The 11,044-nt window shown below is 51.0% G+C and overlaps 1 protein-coding gene across 1 annotated transcript in view; it reads right to left on the bottom strand.

Moving 5' to 3' along the window:
* Nucleotides 1–4,609: 4,609 nt before the first annotated feature.
* Nucleotides 4,610–11,044, bottom strand: part of CHST3 (carbohydrate sulfotransferase 3) — a 41,144-nt gene continuing 34,709 nt past the window's right edge. The window contains exon 3 of the mRNA XM_068547765.1: nucleotides 4,610–10,752. Coding sequence (XP_068403866.1) covers nucleotides 9,459–10,752 — 1,294 coding nt within the window. The 3' untranslated portion in view covers nucleotides 4,610–9,458. The remainder of the gene's footprint in view (nucleotides 10,753–11,044) is intronic.

Genomic DNA, 11,044 nt, shown 5'->3' with positions numbered 1-11,044 from the left:
GTGCTGTCCTAATGAATGGAGTCACAGCTGTGGCCCTCTGAACCTGTTGCTTTCTCACTTTGGATTGACAGAGAGGATGTCTCTGTTGGAATTGGAAGTAAAACATCAATGCAGATGCCGTGATCAGTGCTGCCTAGTATTGGAGAGACCAGAGGGAGACTGGGCCCCGCCCTTCTCCCAGCTGAGGCCCGCTGTTCCTGCTGGGATGAGAGCCCCAGGTGACCTACCACCCCAGGGAGCAGGTGCTGTCAGGCCCCTCCTCTCCCTCACACCTTTCATTGGAAACTTGCGCTGTGCTCTGGAGACTTTCAACCACTTGTATCTTCCTTCCTCTCTGGGCCTGACAGCTTTTTCCAGAATTCTGAATGTTGTTCTGCCAGCAGGGCAAGTGCTGGGGAATTAATACTTCCCAGGAACAACCTTCAGCCAAAGACTGACAGGTCTTTTTTTTTTTTTTTTTTTTTTTTACTGGCATAGGTAAATTTTAATATATTCCTGGCATTTTCTAGATCCTGATAATTTAATAACTCTGAGATTTTGTACCAATATAATGTTTAATTCTTTTTTTAAGTATAAATATGAACAACTTTTTAAAATTTAATTTTATTTATTTACTTTTTATACAGCAGTTTCTTATTAGTTATCTATTTTATACATATAAGTGTATATATGTCAATCCCGATCTCCCAATTCATCCCACCACCACCACCCCGCCCCCCGCTTTCCCCCTTGGTGTCCATACATTTGTTCTCTACATCTGTGTCTCTATTTCTGCCCTGCAAACCGGTTCATCTGTATCATTTTTCTAGATTCCACATATATGCGTTAATATACAATATTTGTTTTTCTCTTTCTGACTTACTCTGTATGACAGTCTCTAGGTCCATCCACGTCTCTACAAATGACCCAATTTTGTTCCTTTTTATGGCAGAGTAATATTCCATTGTATATATGTACCACATCTTCTTTATCCATTTGTCTGTCGATGGGCATTTAGGTTGCTTCCATGACCTGGCTATTGTAAATAGTGCTGCAGTGAACATTGGGGTGCATGTGTCTTTTCGAATTATGTTTTTTTTCTGGGTATATGCCCCATAGTGGGATTGCTGGGTCATATGGTAATTCTATTTTTAGTTTTTTAAGGAACTTCCACACTGTTCTCCATAGTGGCTGTATCAATTTACATTCCCACCAACAGTGCAGGAGGGTTCCCTTTTCTCCACACCCTCTCCAGCATTTGTTGTTTGTAGATTTTCTGATGATGCCCATTCTAACCAGTGTGAGGTGATACCTCATTGTAGTTTTGATTTGCATTTCTCTATTAATTAGTGATATTGAGCAGCTTTTCATGTGCCTCTTGGCCATCTGTACGTCTTCTTTGGAGAAATGTCTATTTAGGTCTTCTGCCCATTTTTGGATTGGGTTGTTTGTTTTTTTAATATTGAGCTGCGTGAGCTGTTTATATATTTTGGAGATTAATCCTTTGTCCGTGGATTCGTTTGCAAATATTTTCTCCCATTCTGAGGGTTGTCTTTTCGTCTTGTTTATGGTTTCCTTTGCTGTGCAAAAGCTTTTCAGTTTCATTAGGTCCCATTTGTTTATTTTTGTTTTTATTTCCATTGCTCTAGGAGGTGGGGACTGACAGGTCTTTGATGTAAGAATGCTCTCGGCTCCCTCACCTCACCCCTCAACTCAGATCATTCCAAGGTTCAAGCTTTATGTGCTTCCTGGAGGCGTTCAGCTCCAGTTGTCCAAGGTGGCAGCTGGCTCAACCCTGCACCCTTGGCTGGCTGTCTCCTCCCCTCCTCCCCTGCCAGGCTGTCTGCAGCTCCCACATAAACCATTTGCTCTCAAACCTTTGTCTCAGCATCAGCTTGTGGTGTAATTCAAGCCAAGTGACCCAGTTTTCAAGAGGAAGCAGAAATCTGGTTTTTATATAAAATCCCTTAATTTTAAAGTGGTGGCCAGTTGTTAGAAACAGAAGCAGACCATTCATGGACCACACATCCACAGGGTAGATTTGGTCCATGGCCAGTGCTGTGCAGGGCTATGTGTGTACCTGGGCCTGGCCTGACCCTGACATCCCTTAAATGCTTGGGCATCATGGCTTTGGCTATTCTCATGGGTGCTCTTTCCAGCAACTTGGCCTTATTCTTCCCCTGCATCTCATGAGAATGTCCCCTCCTAGCTGTCACTCTCCGTACCCCCCTCCCTTCCTTCCTTCCTTCCTTCTTTCTTTCTTTCTCTTATTCTGATTTTCTTGAGCAAGCCTCTCCTGCTGAGTCTTTACTACTTGCTTGCTCTTCTAATAAACTGCACAGCAGCATTTAGCAAGGGGTTTACTAGCTACTAGGGGATTACATCTCCAGGGAACCTGTTTACTGTTGGTAACCTTTGTCCGGCTGTTTCAGAAATGGCTCCTTTAAGAATGACCCCAAGCTCTAGTTTCTCAGATCAGTAGTGTCCTGTGGTGTTTATGCCTGGCCTGGTTCTCCAGGGTCTCCACTCTCTGTGGGGGTCAACACATCTTTTGGGTAATGCCACAGAGGCCCTGCAGGTGTGGGTTGATTTGAGGACACGAAGGGTTTCAAGCGACTGGGAGGTTTTATGACAGCAGCACGGATGCCTTGGAGCTGTGAACTCTGACCCATAGTGACCCTGAGGCTGCTACTCCCCTCACAGGCTGACTCTTGCTCCTGGCCTGCAGCTCAGTGAGAATGATGTGGAAGTGGGATGGGGCCCTGAAACCCTGGGCTTTTTCTCCCCAGCCACTTCACCTACCACCTTATTGTCTACTTACCATGGCTTTTAGTCTTGCACTTGCAGGTATCTGGTAGGTACACATTGTTCTATAGAATGCCAAAGTCTTGAAAATCTTGTTCGGCAAAAAAAAGAAAAAAAAATTTTCATGGTAAAAGAATTCCACCCATAAAACTTGTTATGAGTGAATCCTGGTAAGCTGGGTCAGACAGAGGAAAGCAGGGCTTCTAAGAGCCTTTAATGCGCTAATGTGCACTATGACTTCTTAAGAGAGGTTAGGTGACAACGGTTCCTCCAAAAACACTTGGGGCACTGCTACAGACTCTAGGACCTGGCAGTGCGGGGCCTGGCAGGGCTCCGTGAGCAAGTGGCACAAGTCCAAGGCCTCTCTCTGCTGGTGATCAAACTGCCTGCAGGGATGGAGCCAGCTGACTGCCCCTCCGAGACCCCATGGGGTGTTCGGCTCCTTTCCAGGGTGGGTAACTTGGGGTGTAGTGCAGGAAGATGCAGGAACCCTAAGAGGTCTGGGAGTGGAAAGAGGCTCAGCCTAGGCTGGTGGCTGAGGGGGCAGGTGGGTGGGGAGGTCGCTAGTCTCTGCTCTATGATGAGGGCAATTTGGTTCTCCAGGTGGCCATTTGTGGTAGGAAACACAGCCTAGAAATTAAACTAAATATATCCAGTCCCCAGCAGGTTGGACACAGCAATGGCACCTGGCTGGGGACGGGGTGGTCGAGGTTCCACCCAGGTCGGGATGTCATCGGGCTGACTCCTCTATTTTAAGGGTTGGGAGGGAAATGGTTTGAGCTTCCAAGGCCTGGCCTGGGTGGAATGACAGAGATACAGGTTTGAGTTTTGGGGAAGAGGTCTCATTTCCTCACATCGTGCTTCACTCTGTCACCCCCTTACTCCAGGGGCCGTTGTCCCCAGTGCTCAGCTCTTCTCTGCCTCCTCATGGCTGCTGCTGTTCCTACTTCCCGTCTGTCCCCAAACCCACAAAGCTCCACCAGCTTTGTCTTCCTGTGTTCCAAAAGGAACCCTCGCCCTTTTCCCTGAGGAAATGCCCGTTCCCTCCAGGTGGCTGTTAGGAAACAAAAGCATGGAAATTTAATTTGCACTAAGTTGATATGACTGATACAGCAATGTAATTGCATTAAATTTCTTAGCTGAGAGGGTTCTTGGCAATCTCAGGTGATTTTTGAGATTTTGTTGAAGGCCAGATGAAATCTTAAGCACTCTTTCAACATGTGAAGTGAATCAACACACAGTTGCTCCGAGTGAGAGCATTGCCTGCCCTTTCAACTGACTTGAATCCATCCCTAAAGGGACTTTTTTGGAACAATGCTTGTCAACTACTAATTACACCTTTCATTCTAAGGGAAACTGGGGTACAGATTAAGGGAAGTGACTTGCCCAAGGTCACAGGGCCAGAGAGTGGCAAGGCTGGGACTTGTCCCCAGGTCCCCTGACCTTTAGCTAATGTTCTTGCCCCTGCCCGACAATGCCTGGGTATTTATCTCTCAGACCTCATCCTTGTAGCCAACTCCAAACAGTTATCACCAGCTCTGCCATTCTGGTAAAAGAACATTCATCACACCCTCTGCACTTATCCCTGCTTCCCTTGTGCCTTTCACCCCTCAAGAGTAGGCAGTTTTTCTGACCTGCTTCCTGCTGGAAGTTACCCCTTTCCTACTGCTGCTAATTTTTTTCCCTGTTACTTTTTTTCCCCCCTATTCCTCTCCCCACTCCAGCTTTATTGAGATATAATTGACGTACAAATTTTCCTGTTAAATTTTTACAACCCAATTGCTGCTGAGAATAAACGCAAAAAAGAGAACAGAGACACTTCAGATTCTGCTCATTGCGCGTTTTCATTTTTAATTAAATAAATCAAGTAAGCCATCAGGTGATGGGTTCACATTCTGTTCTGCAGAGAAGATCCTGACTGGTGGTGGCCACCAGCTTTCTGAAGGCAGCCCCTGTGTTTCCAGGAGATTGTAGCCACGACAAGAACATCTGGGACATTGATGGCAAGGGGGCTGGGAGCAACATGGCCAAGCAGGCTGAGCTACATGTTACACATACACACGTGTGGACACATATGTACATACCATGGCCACGTATGGCCATGAAGGGGTATCCTGTACTATGCGGCCATGAAACATGACAGAGGGCCAAAATTCTTGGCAAAAAGAGTTTGCAGGAACCAGGAGGGAGCAGGGGAGCCAGGCAGACTTGGCCTAGAAAGTACAGATGAAAGGGAGACTTTAGGGGGTGACCAGTTCAAGCCCAATGTTAGAAGAAGCCAGGAACATAGGTCATTTTATTTGACAAATAAATACAAATAAAATACCTGGTCTACAATATGAGCTAGGCCCTGAAGAAGGCACCATGTAATCTTGGAAACACATAACTAATTAGTCCCCCATGCACAGTATGGAATGACAAAGGTCACAAGACCCTAGGATCTTGAAGTTCTTAAGACATCTGAGCTGCCAATTCTGCTTCATCCTTTGGAGGTAAAGAGCAGCTTCCACTCTTCTGAAACCCTGGGCAGTTGAAAGGCCATGTGGCTACATTCAGGAAACCCTGGGCCGCCTTCCTCCCTTCTAGCTGGACCATGTGCTAGGAATCCTCACAGGCAAACCCATTAACTTTGGAACTCAGAGGACGCTCCTCCTTTAAATTTGTGCAGACTGACAAGATCCACTCCTTGGAGCTCGTCAGACTGCACAAGTTTAAAGAAGGAGCATCCTCTGCGGGCATCTGTTCCCCCACCCCACTCTCCCTGCCTCAGGAACCCATCCCTCTGAGACCCACCTTTGCTTTCAGCCTTTGGGGATGGGAGTGGGAGAGGACTGCCTTGGGGACACAGCCATCCAGTCTTCTGCCCCTGTCCTTCATAATCCAGGGCCTCATAGTCAATCAGGGCTGGAAGAGACCTTCAGGGTCAGGACCAGACCATCTGATGCTTACATCTCCTGTCTGCTCTCTAGGCCAAGCATACGTCTTCTGGGACAGGGACCTCCTGGAGCTCGTTCAGAAAGCAGAGGTGGAAGGGGAAGATGTTCTTGTAATGGGTTGGTTGGGTCCTCTGCTCTTAAGGGTTTGGTCAGCAGCTGCCCCATTAGACCAGCCTCTGGCATAGCTCCCAGGCTGAGGGTGCTGGCAGACAAACATTTTTTTTTTTTCCTGTTCATTTAGTTATTTTCAAGTGAGTGCATCACATAAAGGGACAGAGGGCTAGAATTTGCTTATGTCTCTCAACCTTAGTAATAAGTTGGTGATAACCTGCAAGGGCCGTGCTACAGAGATCTGCACATCTGCTTCTTCTTTTTCCCTCTTCATGGGACTCAGGAATCCTGCCCCCCCAAAACATCCTGCTCCCAAAGACCCTTCCCCCCATGTCCTCATCCACTCCAAGGTTTATAAACAAGGCCCAGAGGAGAAGCCAGGAATGGGCAGCAGTGGCGACAGCCTGAGGGTGTTGGACACTGCCCTGTCTCACCAAGGCCTGGAATGTTCTGAACTATTTTTATAGGCTGGGCTAAAGAGGTCTTCATGAAGAAAAAGAAAAATGAATAAACGCTCATTGCTGAATGAGCCTCTTGTTCCGGGGAAGCTGGCGGCGGGCGGAGGTGAGGCCTCAACACTCCCTCTGTCTCCGGGCAGGTGGGTGCTGTGGAGGGGAAGGCTCGTGGGGGCCAGAGGGAGCAGAGAAACCAGGGCTGGCCTTGCTGGAAAAGGAGGCACTAGCTCCCAGCTGGACCACCTCCCCTAGCGCAGCTCCCTGCTGAAAACCCCTCACGCGTTACTCCAACCAGGTCCCATGGAGTGTAGAGTCAGTAGTCATCCCTCCTTCTCCTCCCTAAACCCCAAGGGTTCCCAGAGCATTGCTGAGCCCAAGGCAACACTCTCTTGAGTTGTGTCCTATTTCAGATACCTGGACAAAGATAATATAGCAGAAAGGGCCTTACTGTCACATCTTCAAATCAACAAGAGGAAACCGAGCTAAAAAAATACCCTGCGGCCATCGTGACTCTCACGCTCTCAGTTTTGTCCTCTCGTGTATTCTGAATCGTCTTGGAGTGTCCTTGTATGTACGAAGTGAATGGTTTCTATTATTATTGTCTTTTTTGATTTGGGTACAGCTTTGAGTCCATGCAAAAAATAAAATATTTTCTGTCTCTTCTTTTTCACAAAATAAATAAATTAAGTCAACCTGCAGTGTACAAATTGTTAATGTCCTGAGAAGTCCCAAAGGTCCATTCTCGGCATAGTCCTCAGAGCTCAGGGGTGGAGGCCTTGGCCCCAGAGGCATAGGAAGGCAAGAAGGAAGAAGTCTGCAGTCCACACTAGGAGGGCCCCAGGAACCAGAAAGGGCCTTGGATAGAGGTGCCTGCCCCCTACCACCCCCAGGTGGGGAACAGTGGAGGGAGCAGGGCAAGGGCTGGGGAAGAATGGCCAGTACTTCTGGGCCTGCCAGAACCATCCTGGCCCCACTCTGCCCCAGGATCAAGTTTTCAGAGCTGGAGGCCCTTTGGACCCCAAATTAGAGCCATTTCCCGGCACAGTTTATTCTTGGAACAGAAAACCTAGAGACTTCCTCGACTGGCTGAATCCATGGTGATGGAGACCCAGCAGCTCAAACGCACTGACTGTAATGGATCCCACAAGATGGCCACTGTCTTCACCTTTTCAAAGGCTGGCTTCCTGCCAGGACACACCCCCCTCTTCCCTATGGCAACACTAGCTGGACCCAGATCCTGTATTTCCCTGCTCCCCATAATACTCAAAACAAAACTCAGCCCTCTGGGCTTGACAATGAGACGGATCTGATACGGAGGTTGTCCAGGAAATCAGAAACAGCCCTTAGTGAACTGCTGATGCTTTCTGCAAGTTCTGAGGTGGTACTGAGTTCTGCTCCCCAGTTTGGGGTGGGAATGGGGGAAATGCTTCCACTGTGGGGACATCTGCTGCTTGGTCATAGGTCCCTGACGCCCCAGGAAATATGTTAGGACCTGGGAGAGATGTTCAAATCTGGCCTCTTCTTGGGGAGGGGGTGAGGATTGCTAATTTATGCTGCCTCTGGACACTCAGCAAAGAACACCACTGGTTTCTGATATTTGTTCCACATGGGATCAAACAGAAAAGCCCGTGGGGCACTGTGGGCTGCCATGTGGCCACCTCGGCTCTGGTCCTTCTGGGGGAAGGCTCCTCCTCCTCTTCCTCCAGCAGGAGCCAAAGTGCTCCCCACTGGTCTTCCCAGCCCCCCTCAGCCCCTCAAGCCCACAATGCTTCCAAGCAGCACTCCTGCAGAAACAAACCTGAAAACACAGCCACAAGAAACCAAACCATAAATAACTTAAAAAAAATAAAAAATAAAAACACTCACCCCATCCCACATTGAGCAATACTCTTCCCAGAGCCCTAAATGAGGAATTCCAGACACTAACCACATAACCATGACGACCAACCATGTGGCTGACCTCTTTCCCCTGTCTTCTCAGGGGACAGGGTATCCTGATGTGACTTCTCCCTCAAGAGCACTCTGTATTTCCTTCTGGGCCTTGCCCCACAGAGGCCTGGCTGGAAATGACAGGACTCACGAGCTGCCTTTTGCCTCCAGGGACCACCGATGCTCCTGCCCGTCAGGCTCGAGGCAGCTTTCAAATACGGACCTGCTCTTGGGGAGCCAATTGAGCTAGGACAGGGCCTTCGGGCTGCAATCACACGAGGGTCAGCCATGCCATTTCAAACCATGCTGCCTGCTAGCAGCAAGGACATGAATGGGTCAGGGGAGGTAGCCACGAGAATCTAAGGCGGGCAGAGGCCATGGACTTGGCAGTTCTGTATCCACCGTTCAGCCTCAAGCTTGGATGGGGAACAGGGTCATGGCCCATGACCGTATATCATTCCCCCTTCCCCGAGTAACTCTAAAAAGGTAACCAGAGGCTTTTCTTTAGGTGTGTGTTACAGATAAAGCATAAAGCAACAGGGAAGATTTTTTGTGTGTGTGTTTGTGTTTTTATGTTCTTCTGCCTGTGCGTGTGGTGTGAGTGTAGGTATTTGTCTTTATATGTGTATGTTTGTTTTGTAGCTCTATATAGAGCTGATTTCACCTCTCCCCAGGGACCCACCCAGATGCTACACTGGATTATGGAGAAATTCAGAAACTGAAAGGTTGACACTGAGTACAGCAGGGGGTCTGACTGTGACTAGTCAGTGTCTGAAACCCCTTTCGGTTGTTAAATATTTGTGGACTCTGACCCACAGGGTCTACAGGCACCTATGTGTGTTTCATGTATATTTCTGTGTGTGTATATGTGTGTGTGTGAGAGAGAGAGAGAGAGAGAGAGAGAGAGAGGGAGAGAGAGAGAGAGGGAGAGAGATAAGAGAAAGGCTTGTCAATAGGCTCGGGCCTGCCTGGGCCTGCTCAGGAGACCACAGCCCCCTAGGTCTGGGTTTGACAGCCCTCAAAAGGACCGGCCACTGTCCTGTTCTCAGCGGGAAGCTCCAGGCCCACAGCTAGGGCGGGGAAGCGAGCGGGCTGGGGGCCTACTTCTACAGCGCAGGCGCCACCTACGCCCTGCACGTCTTCCTGCCCACCCCTGCGGCGGCGCTGCAGTCTCCCAGCTGGCCTGGGTGAGGCAGGCAAGGCGGGACTTTCACCAGGAGGGGTGCTCAACGCCCCGAGTCCCCTACGTGACCCAGAAGGTGCCGCGCTCCTCCAGCAGGCTGACGGAGCGGTTGGAGAGTGAGGCGGCGTCCTGCACAAGCTTGTAGCCGAAGAGGCGCATGGCGGGGCCGCAGGCAGCCTGTACCACCTGCGCTAGCTTGAAGGGCATGCTGAAGCGCCACTTCTCAAACTGCTCCGAGGAGTTCTTCTGCGTGGAGTAGATGCCGTCGTGCGCCGCCTGGGTGTTCTTCTGGATCCAGTCCTCCACCTGCGGGGTCAGGGGAATGCCTGCAAAGCGGTACATCTCCTGGGCCTTCTGCAGCGGCCTAAGGGCCACGTCCTCGTAGCGCACCAGCATGTAGCGGCCCCGCAGCCAGGCCGGCTGCCTCAGGCCCAGCTCAGCGGACTGGCGGATGCTCTCACAGTTGCCCTTCAGCCGCTGCACCTCCTCCTCCCTCAGCTGGTCCTGTCCCTTGGCCAGCCACTTCTTCCAGGTCTCGTACTTGTCGGCGAAGGCCACCATGCGGGAGGCTAGTACAGCGCGGGGGTCGCGCACCAGCTGGATGACGCGGAGGTCCAGGCGGGGGTCCTCGGCCAGCGGCTGCAGGAACTCCAGCTGCCGTATGCGGACGGCCTTGATTGCCATGTGCTCCTTGCGGCGGCAGGCCTCGGCGGCCAGCGTCATGTTGAGGAGGCCGCAGCGGCGGTTCTTGCAGGGGTACTTCTCGAAGACCTTCTTGACGAGGGGCGTGCAGACGGGGTCCTCGCAGAGGGAGCGGCTGGAGCCCCGGCGGAACACGAACTGGGTCAGGTGGTCCTCGGGTGCCGGGATGATGAAATGCTCCAGGAGGTACAGGTCGCACAGGAAGAGCTGCTTGAGCACGTCGCGGTATACCAGGGCCGAGCCCGCGGCGTTGGCGCCGCCCTGCTCGAAGGACACCGTGCGCTCGATGTGCCACAGCGGCTCGAAGAGGTAGAAGATGTTGCCCTGCTGATTGAAGAACTCTCCCACAAACGAGGAGCCCGTGCGGGTGGTTGCCATGAGGAGCAAGTGGCGCCGGGGCGGGGCCTCGGCGGGTGGGCGGGACTCCTGCTGCTGCTCCGGCTCCCACTCTGCGGTCTCCTCCGCAGCCTCCTCTGCCGGCGCCACGCCCAGCTGCAGACTGAGGTTTCGCAGGCGGCTCTGCAGCTGCGTGAAGGCCGAATCCAGCTCACTCAGGGACAGGAGGGATGCGTTCTCGGCCAAGACTAGGGCTGGGTCGGTGCTATTGGCATCTACCAGGGATTGGGGGATCTGCTTCAGTTTGTCCGAGACCCTGTGAGAACAGAGGGATACCGGGGTCAGTGACGGACTGGGGACTCCATCCCCTGTGCCACCCTGAGGAGCATCCCAGGATAATCACCCAGAAGCCGACTTTGAGGCAAGGATTTGAGTGTAAGTAGTTTATTTGGGACTTGATCACAGGAAGAACGGGTAGAGGGGTTGGGAAGTGAGGCAGGGAGGAGAGGAAGTCCATAAGGGTGAGCAGGCTACCCCTGTGGCCAAATCGCTCTGCTGGAGGAACCCCAGGAGATGGGGTAGATAGAACACACCTCAGGATTCTCTAC

Source organism: Eschrichtius robustus, chromosome 7 (assembly GCF_028021215.1).
Source record: "Eschrichtius robustus isolate mEscRob2 chromosome 7, mEscRob2.pri, whole genome shotgun sequence".
In the NCBI taxonomy this organism is placed as follows: Eukaryota; Metazoa; Chordata; class Mammalia; order Artiodactyla; family Eschrichtiidae; genus Eschrichtius; species Eschrichtius robustus.
Note: the sequence above shows the minus strand (reverse complement) of the source record. Positions and strands in the feature narration are given on the sequence as shown.